This window comes from Phycodurus eques, chromosome 19 (assembly GCF_024500275.1).
Source record: "Phycodurus eques isolate BA_2022a chromosome 19, UOR_Pequ_1.1, whole genome shotgun sequence".
Taxonomy (NCBI): Eukaryota; Metazoa; Chordata; class Actinopteri; order Syngnathiformes; family Syngnathidae; genus Phycodurus; species Phycodurus eques.
Window position 1 is genome coordinate 17,523,997 of NC_084543.1, and position 18,472 is coordinate 17,542,468.

Consider the following 18,472-nt stretch of genomic DNA (forward strand, 5'->3'; position numbering starts at 1 on the left):
GCTGAAACGTACATACAGGTTTTGGAGAAACATATGCTGCCATCCAAGCAACGTCTTTTTCATGGACGCCCCTGCTTATTTCAGCAAGACAATGCCAAACCACATTCTGCACGTGTTACAACAGCGTGGCTTCGTAGTAAAAGAGTGCGGGTACTAGACTGGCCTGCCTGCAGTCCAGACCTGTCCCCCATTGAAAATGTGTGGCGCATCATGAAGCGTAAAATACGACAACGGAGACCCCGGACTGTTGAACAGCTGAAGCTGTACATTCGGCAAGGATGGGAAAGTTTATTGATTGTTGTTCAAAGAAAAGGTGATGTAACACAGTGGTAACCCTGACCATGCCCCACCTTTTTGGGAAGGTGCTGCAGCCATAAAATTCTAGGTTACTGATTATTTGCTTAAAACAATAAAGTTTATCAGTTTTAACATTAAATAGGTTATCTTTGGAGTGTATTCAATTAAATATAGGTTGAACATCAGAATCATCTTTATTTGCCAACTATGTTCAAAAAAACACACAAGGAATGTCTCCAGTAGTTGGACAACGTCATTGGAATTGGGGTTGTAAATGTAAGTTTTTTCTGGTCTCGTCAACTCCTGTGAATTATCCAAAACAGGTCCCGAGGGCACAGGCGGTAGTGTTGTTTTGTTCGCGAACGTTTCGTTCAGAAGAATGAATCTTTTCAGTGAACGACCTGAAATGAATCAGTTCATGAAATAAACGCTTTTTTAGCTTGGTCGCCGCCCACCGTCGTGAGGCGAGCGAGTCGGCTGGGAGCGGAAACGATACTGCTGAAGCGTTCTATGAACAGCCATCCATCCATTTTCCACCGCTTATCCGAGGTCGGGTCACCGGGGGCAGTAGCTTCAGCAGGGATGCCAAGACTTCCCTCTCCCGAGCCAGTTCATCCAACTCATCCGGGGGGATCCCGAGGCGTTCCCAGGCCAACCGAAGTGTTCAGTGTTCATAACACAACAATAAGGAAGACACTGGGCAAAAACGCCATCCATTGCAGAGTTCCAAGGCGAAAACCACTACTGACCAAAAAGAACATAAAGGCTCGTCTTACTTTTCCCCCCAAAAAATCTGAATGATTCCCAAAATATCAAAGATTATAGAGATTAGTTGTGGACGTTTTGTGGAAGGTGTGTGTCTCACCACTTCAGAAAAAGAACATCATACCGACAGTTAAACATGGTGATGGTAGTGTGATGGTCTTGGGCTGCGTAACTCCTTCAGGACCTGGCCAACTTGTTGTGATTGACGGAACCATGAATTCTGCTCTTTCACAGAAAATCCCAAAGGACAATGCTCAGCCGGCGGTTTGTGACCTCAAGCTGAAACGCACTTGGGTTCTCCTGCAGGATAACGATCCAAAACACACCAGCAAAAATGAAGGACCGGATCTTGCTCGAAAACCCTCCATTTTTGCTGAATTCAAACAATTCTGCAAGCGAGAGTGGGGCAAAATATCTCCACAGAGATGTGAAAACGCTTGATTTCAGTTGTTGCTGCTGAGGATGGCCCAACCAGATATTTGGTTCAGGGGGCCATTACTTTTCCACACAGGGCCAAGGTAACTTTGAATCGTATTTTTTTCCTTCATAAATGAAATTACCATTTAAAAACAGCATTTTAAGTTCACTCGGGTTATATTTGTCTGATATTTACATTTGTCTGATCATCTTCAACATCAAAGTGGGGAAACTAGGCAAAAATATAGGAATTTGAGAAGGGGGCCAATACTTTTTCACAGCACCGTAAGCCAATACGTGGGAACATCCCTTTCTTTCTGTGGACTGGACCTCTGTTGGAGCTACTCAAATCTGAAATATTCTCCTACCATGTGTGCGAGTCCGTAATCAGCCTGAGCAACAGACGTGCCGCTGAATGTATTGGTCTCGATAATGTCCGCGCCGGCCTCCAGATATTCCTGCCACTCAAAATCAGAGCGCAGGTTAGCTGCAGATGCCTGGTGGAACTTCAACAATATGTACAACATAAAATACTCATCCATGATCAGTCCTATTATTGCTCAGATAAGACAATGAATACAGCGGACCCCCGCATGCTCGCAGTTCAGCACCCGTGAATTCACCTACTTACGGATGTTTTTTTTTGTTTTTTTTTTTGGCATGTGCGTTTTTTCCTTTTTTGGTGTGGGGGGGGGGGGGTAAATCCCCGCTTATTCGAGAATTTTTGGGGTGTAAAAAGAAAAAGAAAAAAAAGGCATATTTTTTCAATGCAATTTTTATGGGTGTCAAATTACCCATGTATTTTCGCAATTCTTGGTCGGCCCCGGTCCCTATCCCCCACCAATAGCGGGGGTCCAATGTACAAAAGGAAAAAAAAAATTGACAGTTGCAGACAAAACCATTGTTTTAAATAAGCTACCTTGTGAATTTTGTAGATGGCATCCGGCTTTGTGATACTTAGCAGGTCGTTGTTTCCTTTAAGAGTGTACTTGTGCTCTCTAAATTCATCCCCCCGGAAATCATTCTCTTGAAGGTTCAGCTGCTGGATCATAGTTCCCATACCGCCATCCAGGATCATGATCCTTTGCTGCAACAGTGCCCGCAGCTCTGACTCGAGGAGACATCTGCTCTCTGGAAATACAATTTTAAAAAGCCAGATCCAGGAGGAAGATAAACTTAGCGCCAAAAATGATATTTGTTTTGGGGAAATGATTTCTTGTAGCAATGCTTCTTCGCAATAAAACGCCCTGAACAGGTCGCCAACCAATCGCAGGGCACATATAAACAAACAACCATTCGCACTCACAGTCACACCTACGGGCAATTTAGAGTCTCCAATTAATGCATGTTTTTGGGATGTGGGAGGAAACCGGAGTGCCCGGAGAAAAGCCACGCAGGCACGGGGAGAACATGCAAACTCCACACAGGCGGGGCCGGGGATTGAACCCGGCCGGGTCCTCAGAACTGTGAGGCTGACGGTCTAACCAGTCGGCCACCGTGCCGCCTATAAGATATATATATAGATATATAGATATATCTATATAGATATATATAGATATATATGTATAGATATATCTATACATATATAGATATATATATGTATAGATATATAGATATATACATATATATCTATAGATAGATAGCTATCTATATAGATATATATGTATAGATAGATAGATATCTATATATATATAGAGAGAGAGAGAGAGAGAGATATCTATATATCTATATAGATATCTATCTATCTATATATAGATATACATATATATATTTATATAGATATGTGTGTATATATATATATATATATATATATATATATATATATATATATATATATATATATATAGTCTGTTTTGACATGCGGCATAGTCTTTAATTGTGGCTCCCCAAACCTTTCAGCCCACTTCTGACTTGAGAAAACACTTTCTAAGTTGTAAATTGCAAATCTCTCTCTCTCTCTCTGTCTCTCTCTCTCTCTCACGCACGCACACACGCACGCGCGCGCACACACACACACGCACACGTCTGGTCAGCAAACAGCATCGACATGACGTCATTTAAGTGAATAAAGCAAACGTTTCTGTAGAGCACAATGCATGTGTCGTTGGTTTTTAGGCAGTATAACATTAAAATAGTGGCAAGTGTGTGTGGATTCCCATATATTATTTTTTATTTTATTTGAAGTTCATGCTCTGATTTTTTTTTTTTTTTTTATACGTTACTCACCAGTAACTCTTGAGTAGTTTTTTGACTGAGTTCTTTCTTCCTCTTATTCAACGAAATATTTGGACTACTTTTTTACTTTTGCGAGTCATATTATCCTAAAGTAGCAGTACTCTTACTGGAGTACAATATTTAGCTACGCTGCTCGCCTCTGCTCACAACTGTTCTCAGTCATATCACAGGAAAGTGATCGTGTGTAACTCTGGAATCGTATTTAAAAGCTACGTCTGCTCCATTGTACAATACTGTAAGTTAAATGTGACGCGACACCGGTGTCCTCTGTTGGGACTGCTCAAAGGACTGTACAAAAACCGCATTCGGTTGGAGGCTAGCACCCTAACTTTCTTTTCCACGTGTAACAGAGTGCGCGCTAAAAGCTAACCGTGGCCAAAAGCTACTGTGTTTCAAAAAAGGCGAATACCTGTCTCTTGGGGTGCACGGTTAGTCTCAACCATCTTTAGAATAATCGGGAAGCTTGGGAACGGTAACTTGATTTGCCGACCCGTCAATTCTACTGTACACAGTTAATTACGTAAGAATACAGTCGCGAGCAAAGCTTCCTGTTTGGTCATTTCAAAATAAAACGACGAGCCAAGACCACGTGATCGGTAGTTTATCCGCCATTTTGGACTATATAGATTTAAAGACTAGACCGATTGGTGTTCGTTTTGTTTATAACGCTCATCAGTTAATAGGGATTTTATTCATTTTACAATCTAGTTAGATTGACAGATTAGAGACATTTTGGATGCCGGAGCAAAAACATGACACGATGACAAAGTGGCCATCATAAACAACAACGATCCGTACACAGTGAAATGGTCCAATGACACGGCCCTGTTGCTGTCCAGGGTGGTGGTGGTGGTGGTGGTGGTGGTCTCGCTGGGTGGTGTCAGGTGAGGGCGGCGGCGGCGGTGGTGGTCCGGTGCGCTTGCCTCCCCCCCTTGGGACAGGTCGGGGAGCTTCGATCGGGCTTTGGACCTCCCTGGGTCCCGGGCAGGCTCACCCTCCCTCGATGTCCCGGCACTGCAACTCCACACACCAGTTGACTAACATGCATGTGGATTATAGTGTTCATTCACTAAAAAGACAATAGACTTGTAATTCCTCGTGCTAGGATCACGAATAACAACACTGGTTATACTAACATATCAACTCACAGGTTCTTACAGGCGTTTTAGACACTAAAAGAATCCCACCGCGCCACTCGCCAGTAACACTGCCTTGCTCATTTTCCCACATCCTGTCCTGTCCACCTCTGTCCTCTCTTATCTGGTTCTCTTGGTGAGATATTGCCTGTCTTCACCGGGTGTGTCCCTCCCCAACCTACAAATAACTGTTGTATTGTTACTTTTAAAAAAAAAAAATGGTGGATTATAGCTTTATATAGTGCTCGTGACACTGACAATCATCAAGTGGTATTTGTTTTAATAAAACAAGGTGCGAAACGGATCATCTTTACACAATTATAGAATCAACACAAAAGAATTCTGTCAGAAATTCTGAACTGTAGCAAGCCACACCACTATGGAACATCTCAGTCTGCCTCATGAGTGAAAGCATGGTGTGTTGTTAATCCCGTGGTGCCCCCTTAAGACTTGACTTTTGTTTCTTTTTGTCCATCTGGCCCATGACGCGGTAGAGTTTTTTACGGGCTTCCTTCTCTCTCTTCAGTCTGGCCTCCACCTCCTTTTCTTTCTGCTGCAGGAACTCCTTGTGTTTAGCATGCTGCGCGGTATGCGCTCTCTTGGTCTCGTAGTTGTAAACTGTGCTCAGAGAGCGGAGAAGAGCCGCCACCTATGAAAAGCAGTGCATTATTAGTGACTTGGCTCCAAACAAACACAAACCGTCCGGCATACGCTTTAAGACACCTGGGAACTGCCTGGAATGTCTCTTTGGGGGAAAAAAAGAGCAGCAGTCTTCAGAAGTGACATCACTCGACAATGACCATGATTATAAATGACCAGTTTTACTCGCCTTCCTCTCGTGAGGTTCTCTGATCACGCTGGGCCTCCGGACGTCCCTGGGTGTCTTTCCTTTGCGTTGCTGCTGTTTTGGCTTGCTCTTGAAGGGAAGAGCCCTCTGTAGCTCTCTGGGGATTTTTAGGGGATTGAAATGCACTTGTGTCCGGACCACAGGCTGGTTTGAAGAAGATTCACAGACTTAAGAGTTAGTTCTTCTGGTGACCTACTCAAAAACATCAGTCAACAACGCTAAAAAGGATTCATGTTCTAAACTACGTGGCCTGCAAATGTTTGAAATTATCTCCAGCTTTTCCATGGACATTTAAAAAAAATAATCCAAAAATCAAGACTTCATCAGTAGTTAAAATTCTGGAATCACGGCAACTATTATTCTGACATTTCAATCACAATCAGTTTCACAGATTGACACAATTTGGTGGACATGTCTCTCATAATAAGATGCAAGACAAAAAGTCTCAAGAACCCATGCCGGAAAACTAATAGGATGGCCATTTTGGGTTGAAGCAGCCATTTTGAGCGAATTCCAGGGCTCGTACTCTGAAGGAACTTTGACAGAATCGGTCCTAATTAGCCCACTTCCACTAGATGGCAATAACGTATCCACTTTTTGGGATTTTCGTTTGGTGGGGTCACAAGATACTGTAAGATCAAACATGTGCCTTGGCTCAGTAAAAGTGCGGCAAACACTGACCTCCACAGACAGTACTAAATAGGCTAGGAATTGTTTTTTTTTTATTATTATCTTCATCTAATATGGGCGGAGCATGGGGTCAAATGTTCATTATCAAAGCAGACATGTAAAAAACATTGTAAGGGGGGTGGGGGGTCTGGGAGGATCCCCGGGCCCCCACAGAGTGTTTTAGATTTTAAAATAAATGAACCAATCTGGGAGACTCTGAAACTTTGTCTTACTACAATAAGACAAAACAAACATTTTAAACAAACAAACCAACTGCTCGAGTCCATGTTGATGCACAAATGTAAGATTCAAATGAAATTTTTGCCGCATTTCTTTGCTTTTTTTGTTTTGGCCTCCAACTTGAGCCAGGCCCATCTCCACCTGCACCTGATAAATACCATCCTCCTTTAAGTGCATTTCGTTAAAAATCTTTTCAGTCAACTTAATGAACTGAATTAGTTTATGATATGATGTCGTTCTTTGAGCTTCCCCCGCCGTGAGCCAGCCCGCTCGGACCGTAAACCGAAGCGTTCGAGCCGGCCGGGCCCGGCGACGGAATCGTTACGTTGCAGCCTCGACGTGTCGTTTAAGACGCCCAGCTGGTGTGGCGGAAAAGATCCGGTCAATTTTCGAAATAATAAAAAAATACAATTATTTGGCCCACAATGTAATTTACATATGGCCCGCAAGTATACAACACATGCGCCACTAAAATTACTAATCCCAGAATGCTTTGCTAGTGTGTTGGCCCATCACTCTAGACCGGCGAGCGCCCCTTCCCTTTCTGTTGCGGTCGTTAGCAATTAGGCTACCAGTCTCCTCAGGCAAATCTTGTTCTTGGGCTTTGAAAAAACGATTTACGTCAAAAAGAAAGGCCGTTGGAGTTAGATAAATAGAAGAGAGAGAGACTGAAGAATTCATGTTATCTATTTAAATACAAAACAACAAATACCCCCCGATGTCTTTGATCGCAAATTTGATTTCTCATGTGTTTTATAATCTTAAAAAGTCTCTCTATTCCAGATTCAGTGTTGAAAGTTTCAAAAATGTAAGTTTGTTGCCGTATGATAAACTAACGCTACATTTCTGCAGAGAAGGGAAACAAGCACATCGCAGTGATTTTTGGCTGACTATCAAAAAAAAATGTCCCATTTGTCAATAAAGGGATCTTTTTTAAAAAAGAAAATCTACCAATTAATCGGTTTTTAAAACAATTGTTAGTTGCAGCCCGAGAGCCAAATATGACAGACGTGTCCTGTTTGATAGAAACAAGGCTTTATCGTGTCACAGGTTGAATCTACCTTGTACAGAGAGTCAGTAGTTGCTTTGTTGCGGATTCCCAGGTCATGTTTGAGCTGCCCCAGGGTCCTCATCCCTGACCAGCTGTCCTTCTGACCCACAGGCAGCAGCAGAGATGTAACAGGATTGTAGAGTTGTGGAACAGACACCGGATACCAGGAGCGCAGGAACACAATATCTGTATAATTGTCACAAAGGATGACAGCCTTTAATAGCACGCTTTGGATTTAACGAGGACATGAAAACATACTTTTGAATTGCTTTTATGCATCTAGACTTTCAGGAGTGGCTGCCCAGTGTCCATCCATAAATTGTTAACTGAAACGACGAAGTCAAATTTTTGTTAACTGCCTATTTCTAAAAACGTGTCTGTGTTCTGAATTTCGTCGATTGTAAATGCGGCAGTGGGGCCTATTTACATAATTGCTCGCACAAAGCGTTTCTCCGCCCATGACTTGGGAGCTATGCTGACTGAATATCCACAATTTCCTAGCAATCGCACTGCGTGTGACCCATACACGGACCTAGCGCTCCCCCCATTCGGTCGACATGGTAAGAAAAGCCCACTGGCGCCATAGAACAGTGGGCGGGTGAGCAGGGGTCACGAGGTCCACCCAAAATTGGTTCACTTCAATAGCGTGTTACAGATGAGCGGATGTTAAGTGTGCGCCAACTCGTGTCCTTTCTGTACTGCAACCAAAGAATGACAAACACCTCGGAAATGTTTGGAATTTCTTTCGAATGCTTGTACAGTCACAGAAGCAGTCACATACTGTACATCAGCTGAATCTATAATAGAAACATACTGAGGGCAAACTCACCGCTCATAAGCAGCCTGTCCTCAAACGTGGCTCTATAAGATCCTGGTGGGGTTGACAGTGCTTTCTTGATTTGACCCCTGATGCCTGACACTGTTCTCACAGAGGCCCCCTCAAATTTGGCCACCTCCAGCACTGTATTGAACATGCCCTGCATACAAAGAGCAATAAAGGCACCACTTTCCCACAGACCAACACCAGCCAAATTTCTAACTGTCTCCATAAGTGGTCATCTTTTTCTTTTAATGTATACTTTGGAAGGTCTGGGTATTGTATTTGAGAATGCACACGTATGTGAGGAAAAACTCCTACCTTAATGAAACATGTGTTCTTAAAGATTTTGTAGGGGTAACCAATGAGTTTGAGCTTCTTTACAACAGTCACGGATTTATCAAGGTCCAAGATGACTCCAGTTGCTGCAATACGGAAATTGGCCTGCACACAGGGGGGGGAAGCATTTTGTACAAAATTCACTACCGATGAGTTAGGATTACGAGGATTTACACGATCAGGATTTTTGGGGCCGATCACCGATCAAGTTTAAAAAATAAATAAATAAAATTTAAAAAAAATGTTTTTTTTTAAATAAATAAATACAAAAACATAACCGATCACATCACAAGATGGAGCAATGAGTCTATTTACATGACTTGCTCATTTATTGTATATACTTGTGTACTGTATACTGCATCCATCCATCCATCCCTTTTCTGTACAGCTTATCCTCAAGTTATTCTCTAGCATTTTAGACAAAAGTTAAAAAACACCAATGACCTCTAGGGCGCATTCAAGAATTGGCCACTGACATAACTTCCTAGGTCAAATCCACATTACATGACAGAAATAATGGGTACCAACTTACTGTAATTAAATTACTTCAATAAATACTGTTAAGTGACATGCTAACTAACTTTCTCACTGTCCCAGCTATATCGACGGGTGCTGTCCAGAGTTCGAGTCAGTTTGAGTTATTTTTATTATTATTTTATTTATTTATTTTTTAAAATGCAGACACTATTTTTTTTTTTTTTTTTTTTTTAACTTCCCAATATAATTTTTTTTTATTGTTTCATTTTTGATAACACGCCCAATGCATGAAAATAAAAACTATTGTAAGGATTCTGAGCTTTACTCACATATTTAAACACACTGCTATTATTTTCGGTCTATTGCTGCAAAGGTTTCTATTGCTCCTGGAACAAAAACCAATAGAACATTAGATTCATGTACTGTATTTCTTAGTGTTGCACCACGTACCTATAGCAGTACCGAACAGAGGTATTTAGACGTAAAAAAATAAAAATAAATAAAAATAGCACGGTATCAGTTGTTTATAGTACCGGTATTTAAGGGAGGAAAAAAAAAAAAACAGCATTCCAATTGTATCTTTAAGTGCTGGAGAGCGCTCCACCTGGGGACTCAATCGTTCTGCCAGGGGACTTCGATGCTCACGTGGGCAATGACAGTGAGACCTGGAAGGGCGTGATTGGGAGGAACGGCCCCACCCGATCAGAACCAGAGCGGTGTTCTGTTATTGGATTTCTGTGCTCATCGCAGATTGTCCATCACGAACACCATGTTCAAGCATAAGGGTGTCCACATGTGCACTTGGCACCAGGACACCCTAGGTCGCAGTTCGATGATCGACTTCGTGGTCGTGTCATCGGCCGCATGTCTTGGACACTCGGGTGAAGAGAGGGGCGGAGCTGTCAACCGATCACCACTTAGTGGTCAGTTGGCTCCTCCGATGCTGGGGTAAGATGCCGGCCCGGCCTGGCAGGCCCAAACATACTGTGAGGGTCTGCTGGGAACGTCTGTCAGAATTTCAACTCCCACCTTTGACAGAACTTTGCTCATGTTCTAGGGAAAGCGGGGGACATTGAGTCAGAGTATACCATGTTCCTCGCCTCCATTGCTGAGGCGGCCGACTGGGGCTGCGGCTGTAACGTGATCGGTGCCTCTCGTGGCAGCAATCCCTGAAACCCATTGGTGGACACCGACGGTGAGGGACGCCGTCAAGCTGAAAGAGTGCTATCGGGCCTTGGCCTGTGGGACTGCTGAGGCAGCTGATGGGTACCCGCTGGTCAAGCGGAATGCAGCTTTGGTGGTCGCTGAGGCAAAAACTCAGGCGTGGGAGGAGTTCGGGGCTTTATTGCAGATTAGCTCGACGGAAGCCTCTCCTCAGTGCAAGACACATGAAAGCCCGCATGGAGTTTGCTTTAAAAAAATTATAATAATAATAATAAAAAAAATAAAATTTAAAAAAAAAAAAAAAAAAAAAAAAAAAAGAACACCACCTGAAGGACAACATGGTGAGAAATAAGATTCTCTGGTCTGATGAGACCAAGATAGAAATTGTTGGCCTTAATTCTAAGTGGTATGTGTGGAGAAAACCAGGCACTGCTCATCCAATAAAGTCCCAACAGTGAAGCATTGTGGTGGCAGCATCATGCTGTGGGTGTGTTTTTTAGCTGCAGGGACAGGGAGACTGGTTGCAATCGAAGAAAAGCTGAATGCGGTCAAGTACAGGGAAATCCTGGACGAAAACCTTCTCCAGAGTGCTCAGAACCTCAGACTGGGCCAAAGGTTCACCTTCAAAAAAGACAATGACACACTAAAATGCCGAAGGAGTAGCTTCAGAACAACTGTTGTGACTGTTTTTGAATGGCCCAGCCAGAGCCCCGACTTAAACCCAATTGAGCATCTCTGGAAAGACCTGCGCGTGTTTTGTCCGGGCACTCCGGTTTTCTCCCACATCCCATAAACGTGCATGGCAGGTTAATTGAAGACTCTAAATAGTCCGTAGGTGTGACTGTGAGTGCGAATGGTTGTTTGTTTAAAATGTGCCCTTTGATTGGCTGGCAACCAGTTCAGGGTGTACCTCGCCTCCTGCCCGATGATAGCCGGGATAGGCTCCAGCACGCCCGCGACCCTTGTGAGGATAAAGCGCTACAGAAAATGGATGGATGGATGGCTGCAATATAACGGAGTGAACAATTTAAGGGTGTCTGAATACCTTCCGTGCCCACTGTACTCACACACATACATTTGGTATCGTACATTTAATATTTACATTTACTATTGCACCTCACCACGATGCAGTCAGTGGGAGGTCATCTGCAGGTGACAGGAGATAAACATGACACACAAAACCGGTTGCCACATTAAACAGAGTTGCTGTGTGGAAGACTCGTCTTAATTCCTATTTTCATGTTATATTTTGAAAAAAAACTTGGGAGTTGCATCCTGTATTCATTGCATCTTCACCATACAGTAGCAAAGGATTTCCATTTCTATTTCTTGCTATTTTCCTCTTAAACGTGACATTCTAATTGTTGACTATCACAGAGCACAGATATCCCATTTTTAAAAGAAGCTCTCCAGCAAAGTTTGTTTTTGGTCATTTTAGCTGGATGTTTAGCTTGTAGGCATACTGGGTAGTAAAAACGTTATCGCAGAAAAATTGTGTTGCGGTGCGAGTTGTGCATGCAAGTTCCTGCGTTGTAAACGCACCCTCTGTTGCTTGTAGCAAGGGTGTAACGCATGTGAACGCGCTTAAAGCGGTTTGACACCCCAGTTGGAGTTTACTGTAAAACTAAAAGACACAACAAAATTAATTGCACACATTGTATATTTAAATATAAGACATCCCCAGCTTATGCTAACAGTCAATGGAAAACCCCATTGATGGGCTAGCTAATATTAGCATTCGATCACGGGAGGGATTTACCTTCCAATAACGAATATTCACACACAAACGCCATGCTAACACATACAATGTAACAATACTCACAGGCATTTAGTCTTCCTAATCATGGATGAAAAATGTGTTCACGTTTTATTGCAACTTTCTTCTACTCTGTTTTAGCTTGCTGTAAATATGCAGCTCCATGCATGCGTCCCACCACACTGCCCCTAAAAGGCGAAGGCGTGCACAGCAGGAACAGCAGATAGAGTCATGGCTTTACCGCTGACTCCGACTGTCTGACATGAAAGTAAAATTTTCCTTTTTTTAGGTCAATTAGGATTACAACATTAACATGCCAGAAAAAAGAGGATTTTTTAAGGCAAATATATAAGACAATACAGTCAGCCCAGACGTGCCAATAGTTTAGCCATGAGTATTTATGTTTATACATTGTTTTGTTTTTTTCCCCCCCTTTCTTGAGCAGCGAGAGAATTCAAGATCAACGAATCCATGGTTTCGCAAGTGGAGGAAGCAGGAAAACGAGCTTCGCCAAGTCAAGAAGACAAAGCTGAGTTTTGGCGGGGAAAACAAAACGCGGAAACAAGGCGGGGTGGCCCGAGTTGGAAGACCAACTCGAGCAATGGATTCATGAGCAAGGAATAACTCGGGGCTTGCCATCATTCCGGGAGGCTTGACGAAGTGAAGTTGCGAGCGACGTGGAAGCGATGGATGACAGATGGCGAACACAGCTTTACTAAGACTAGGAGGCAGCGCCGGGCGAGTTACGCCACCATTTTGCGAATGGATTGTGGATGCCGTGCGCCGTTGTTCGAACTTTCGCATGGCAACGAGACTGACTCGAACCTGCCGTGTTTGATTGAGAACTTGCCCAGCTGTTCATTTCGGATACAGAACATGAGGACTTGAATGGATTTGTGGTTGAGGATTGATCAAAAAATAACGCGAGTACATTGCTAAATACATCAATTAAGTACAACCGAACTCAGTTTTGCTCCCGCTGCTTTCTTAAAAACATTGTTTTAGCGTGCATGCATGCTACCTTATGTTTTAAGCTAGCGTATGTTTTACCATGCCTGCGCCCAATCATACGGTGCGCCTTATGTGTGTTACATACAGAAATAGACCCCGTAACTGAGACTGCGCCTTTTAATACGGTGCGCCCTATGGCCGTGGAAATACGGTAAACATGATTTTAATAATCGTGACTTATTTTTTTCCATAATCACCCAGCTCTAATCCTGGGTCAAGACAATTTAAGTGGCAGAAAGCTGCACAGACCTTTTTCTAAATAAAATAGTCTGTGGATTTTCTGTATGAAATTAAAATTGCAATCACATTTTGTCCTCCTTTCGCACAGCCCAGTACCAAATGATGCACTGGTCTGTGGCCCTCTGGTTGGGGGTGACCTGACCAATGTGACCTTGACACAACCTGAAAACAGACTAATAGTCTTGAGAGTTCAGCAAGAAGAGGGAAGATTACTCACTTTAATTCCTGCTACCGATTGCAGAGCCAGGAATCCTGTTCCCTGTGGTGTAATTGGACCTTTAGAGAAAAAAAAGCGAGGGAACAACAGTGCAACAGGTTAGATACAGCATTTTATAAGGCGTTTTAAAACTATCCCTTATAAATATCTACATCATAAATTGTGCTATACCAGTAGTAATTTAACTCGGGGTTCGTGCTGCCCGTTCGTCACCTTGCCAATCGTTAATTGTAGCAGGATGTGGCGAAGCGAATATTGCCCACTTTCGCCACGCTAGCGAATCACAATTGCCTGCGTCAGAACTCAAAAGCCCTTCCTGATAAAAGTTAAAGTGAGCGCACTCATTCTGCCGTGTTAACAGTGTTAATGGTTTACAGTGGGTACAGTGAGTTTGCTAAAAAACACCTGGAGGACTCCCAAGATGGTGAGAAATAAGCCAGAGCCCTGACTTAAAGCCAATTGAGCATCTCTGTAGAGACCTGAAAATGGCTGTACGCCAACATTCACCATGCAACCTGACAGAACTGGAGAGGATCTGCAAGGAGGAATGGCAGAGGATCCCCAAATCCAGGTGTGAAAAACCTGTGTGTACATTAATGAGGAATAAAATGAACTTAAAGGATTTTAGCAAATGGCTGCAATATAACAAAGAGTGAAAAATGGAAGGTGGTCGGAATACTTTCCGTACCCACTGTAGTTTTTCCCCGGTTCCCAAAACGCTTCAACCCACCGTCCAGCTGCTGCTGGCTTAAGCAGTCAGGCTTATTTCCCAGCTGCGGGTCGCGGCGCAACGGGGAAGACAAGACCCGATGCCGCTTGGTGGCGATTTGAAGCATGCATATTTATTTCCACGACATACGTTTGAAGTGTCAATGGTCAATGTGTCCTGCAATTTACATCGTTCTCGCAGGTAGCCATCTTCTCCATCCATGCATGAGCCGCTAATTCTACTTTGGTTGTCATGCCGAGCTGCAGCGCCGCTGGCTCGAACCAGGGCATAGCTAGTACTATTACTTGTCAATAATGTGACTCAAGTAAAAGTAAAAAGTAGTCCTGCAAAAAATTACTTGAGTAAATTACTCAAGTACTGAGTAAATAGTTAGTAACTTCAGACTTGAATTGGATTGGTGCAAACAGTGCCCGATGCCAAAGTGGTCGTCTCGCGCACGAAATAGTTGATAAATAAGCAATAATTGATAAAAGCAGCGAGCGACATTTAGATCATTGTAACGGAGTAAAAGTACCCTTACTTCTTAACAGCAGAAGCGCAGTTTTTTATGCCACTGACATAATGATAGAGCATAATAATGCAAGTTCATCTGGCTTAAATCCTAAATGTTGCCACATCATCGCGGTGGCGTTAGACTTTGGGACTAATTCCATTTATGCCCCTCAACTTTCTGTAACTGTGCAAAAAAAAAAATTAACTTGGCTTCATGTACCCACATTTCAAAAGCATGCGCGTTCACACAGACGCACATGGCCATCAGACAGAGGGTACCCGCCCTTCACAATCTCCGATTGGTTTCGAGAGCACAATGGTTTCATGTGTCTGCTTTCAAGTCGCGGGAATGTTTTTTTCTTCCTCAAATGACTCGGTACCTGTATGCACACTGTTTTTTTGGCCGCAACATTCAGAAATTAGGGCGCATATGCAACCAAAAAAAAAATATATATATATAATTCGCCAGATTTCTAGCACCATGCCGGAGTACTAAGACATAGCTCTGCTAAGACACAGAATAATCTTACTTTATGCGTCCCTGCTAATTTTTGTGCGTCTCAGATGGGGGACGCACATCAAACGAGAACCCTGAAATATTTAAGAACGAGATCACTGTCATATTTAATAACTTCTATATTGTGTCTTTTGATGCATTTTGACTGCTATCCTGTCAATTACCACAAGCAATAAACAACCACAAAATTGGAGACTTTATAAGTGAGCAACCTTACGAATTCAGCAAGGCGTTAAAGATTATTTATACCCCGCCCTATCATCATGCATCATGGTTTAGTGTGCGGAGTTTGCATGTTCTCCCTGTGGTTGTGCGGGTTTTCTCCGACATTTCAGGACATATAAGAAATGTGCAGGTTAGGTTAACTGAGGACTAAGCTGTCTATAGGTGTGAATTGTTGTTTGTCTATGTGTGCCCTGCGATTGGCTGGTGACAAGTCCAGGGTGTACCCTGCCTCTCACCCAAAGTCAGCTGACATAGGCTCCAACTCACCCAGGATCCTGATGAGGGATAAAGATTGTGTTTAAAAATGATAAATAACCAATAACCCTAAATGTAGAGTTAGAAAAGATTTGTTTTGCTCCTATTGAAAGGCATAGTATTCAGATGCATGGATAGAAGCTATTCTTAAAGGAGGCCGTTTCAGCAACAAATGAATTGTCGCACCAGCCTGGAACCAACAGTTGGAAAATTGCGTTAAATGTGAGTGGGGTCACAGGTGACTTTAACGGGTGTATTATACTATTCCAACTTACCCCAGATGGAGGCACTACAGTGCATGTGCTGTGGTGTGTATTTAAGAAGCCGGTATCGCCCGTTGTGGTCCTCGATATGGTAAAGGGGGATGGTCTGGAAGCGACGCCAGCCTAGGGACATTATGAGTGGGTCTCGTGTCTTCAAGATACGATTATACCAGCGGTGTTTCTTCAGTCTCATCTAATACACACACATAAACAAAAGCACACAGACCGACACAAATGCACGCATTTGATACAATTTTTTTTTAAAGAAGTAGCAAAACCTTGTCAGAATACAATGTGAATCAACTCGACATACCTGCAGGTATCCGGCGCTCCACTCATTGGAGCCCAAACCACCGAGAATGATGGGGTAGTGAGGATCAAAGTTTGTGACAAATTCACAGGGTAGAGCGAAGATCTCCAACCTGACGTACATTCCTGGCCGGAAACCTTCATACTGCACTCTTGTCTCATCATCCAGATTCTCAAACTCCGCCCTGTTCAGCTGTGGACAAATACAAATCATATTTAGATCCACAGATGGGAATGAAATGCATATTTATTGGCATTATTATAAACAACTAACAATTCAGGGGCTGGGTGAGTTTTTATTGGGTCGCCAACTGTCAGCATAATATGCTGCTATTTCATTGATCAGGAAGTACATAAAAATGTCCTGAGGAAAGGGATTTTTTTTTCATTCCTGTTTGCGGTAGCAAATATGTTGTTCCGCTCCAAAATTATTGGTACTGAAAGATTAATCCCTTTATTTTTGCTGTAGACTGAACGCACTCAGGCTTTACAAGAGTTCAACATCAGGTTTTATTTCCGGGCATTTACACATCTGGAGCAGATATGCAGACCTGTTCCCAGAAAATTGAATATCATGGAAAAGTTTATTTATTTCCATAATTCCATTTAAAAAGTTAAACTTGCATTGACTATAGATTCAGGGCCCGCAATATAAACAATTTCAAGTATTTGTTTACTTTTATATCATTTGGCCTTCCAGCTCATAAAACCCACAAAATCAGGAATTCAAAAAATTGCAATACTGTGAAGAAATCCCCCCAGATTTTGTGGGCCATAAATGTTTTAAACAGAGTTGCACACACTAATTATCTGCTTAACTCAAAGCACCTCCCCAGGTGTTATTAAATTGCTTCAGTTTGGTTCAATTGTCTGAGTTGGGTTCAATATGGGAAAGACTGCAGACGTGACAACTGGCCAGAAGACCGTCATTGCTCCATACCCTCCATAGGAGAGGTAAGCCACAAAAGTGCTGTGTCCAAGCATATCAATGGAAAGTCTACTGGAAGGACAAAATGTGGCAGGAAAAGATGCACCAGCAAAAGAGGTGACCGTGGGCTTCAGCGGATTATCAAACTGAGAAGATTCAAGAATCAAGCTGAGAGCCAGAAAGAGTGGAATGAGGCGGGAGTCACGGCTTCAAAAGCCACCACATTCAGCCGCATCCGGGAGATGGGCTACAACTGTCGGGTTCCTCGGGTCAAGAGCCTGAGCCAACGCAGGAAGCGTCTCAACTGGGCCAAGAAGAAGAAGGACTGGACTGTTGGCCAGTGGTCAATGTGCGCTTTTCTGATGAAAGTGTGCCTTTCATTCAGGATAATATTCTCCCAAAAGTCTTAGAAGTCATTCAGATGTTTTTTTTGTGAAAGCCAGACGAGCCTTTATGTTCTTTTTGGTCAGCAGTAGTTTTCGCCTTGCAACTCTGCCATGGATGCATTTTTGTCCAGTCTCTTCCTTATTGTTGTGTCATGAATACTGACCTTAATTGAAGCAAGTGAAGCCTGCTGTTCTTAAGAAGTTGTCCCGAGTTCCTTTGTGGCCTCCTGGATGAATTATTCCTGTTCTCTTTGGGGTAATCTTTGGAGGCTGGTCACTCCTGGGAAGGTCCACCTGTGTTCCATGTTTTCTCCATGTGAGGATAATGGCTTTCCTTATTGTTCGCTGGAATCCTAAAGCTTTTGTAACCCTTTCCAAACTGATGTCAATTACTTTATTTCTCAACTGTTCTGTAATTTCTTTGGATCGTGTCATTTTGTTGCAGCTTTTTTTAGATATTTTGTCGGGACAGATTAAGTGATTTCTTGATTGAACAGGTTTGGAGGTAGTAAGGCCTGGGTGTGGAAATTCACCAAAATTTGATTAGCCACAATTAATCATGAATTAGTTGTGGCTAATTTAACATGGAGTGGAATTACTTTTGCACACAGGGCCACGGAACTGAATATTTTTCTCTGAATAAATGAAACTGACATTTAAAAACAGCATTTTAACTTCCTTGGGTTATA

General features: G+C 42.8%; 2 protein-coding genes across 10 annotated transcripts in view; both read right to left on the reverse strand.

The window, feature by feature from the left end:
• mtr (5-methyltetrahydrofolate-homocysteine methyltransferase) overlaps positions 1–4,219 on the reverse strand; it is an 81,252-nt gene extending 77,033 nt beyond the window's left edge. For 4 of the 7 annotated variants that reach the window (XM_061705280.1, XM_061705278.1, XM_061705282.1 and 1 more), the window contains exons 1-3: positions 4,124–4,219; positions 2,399–2,610; positions 1,848–1,937 (exon numbers count right to left, since the gene is read on the reverse strand). In XM_061705280.1, the coding sequence (XP_061561264.1) occupies positions 1,848–1,937; positions 2,399–2,610; positions 4,124–4,157 (336 nt within the window). In that variant the 5' untranslated portion in view covers positions 4,158–4,219. Of the gene's footprint in view, positions 1–1,847; positions 1,938–2,398; positions 2,611–4,123 lie in introns of those variants that run through there. The other 3 variants (XM_061705279.1, XM_061705284.1, XM_061705283.1) reach the window with 3 other exon arrangements.
• An 896-nt stretch (positions 4,220–5,115) lies between these two features.
• Positions 5,116–18,472, reverse strand: part of bms1 (BMS1 ribosome biogenesis factor) — a 32,590-nt gene continuing 19,233 nt past the window's right edge. For all 3 annotated transcript variants that reach the window (XM_061706471.1, XM_061706472.1, XM_061706470.1), the window contains exons 16-23: positions 16,474–16,662; positions 16,173–16,353; positions 13,679–13,737; positions 8,796–8,918; positions 8,487–8,634; positions 7,668–7,843; positions 5,680–5,841; positions 5,116–5,499 (exon numbers count right to left, since the gene is read on the reverse strand). In XM_061706471.1, coding sequence (XP_061562455.1) covers positions 5,275–5,499; positions 5,680–5,841; positions 7,668–7,843; positions 8,487–8,634; positions 8,796–8,918; positions 13,679–13,737; positions 16,173–16,353; positions 16,474–16,662 — 1,263 coding nt within the window. In that variant the 3' untranslated portion in view covers positions 5,116–5,274. The remainder of the gene's footprint in view (positions 5,500–5,679; positions 5,842–7,667; positions 7,844–8,486; positions 8,635–8,795; positions 8,919–13,678; positions 13,738–16,172; positions 16,354–16,473; positions 16,663–18,472) is intronic.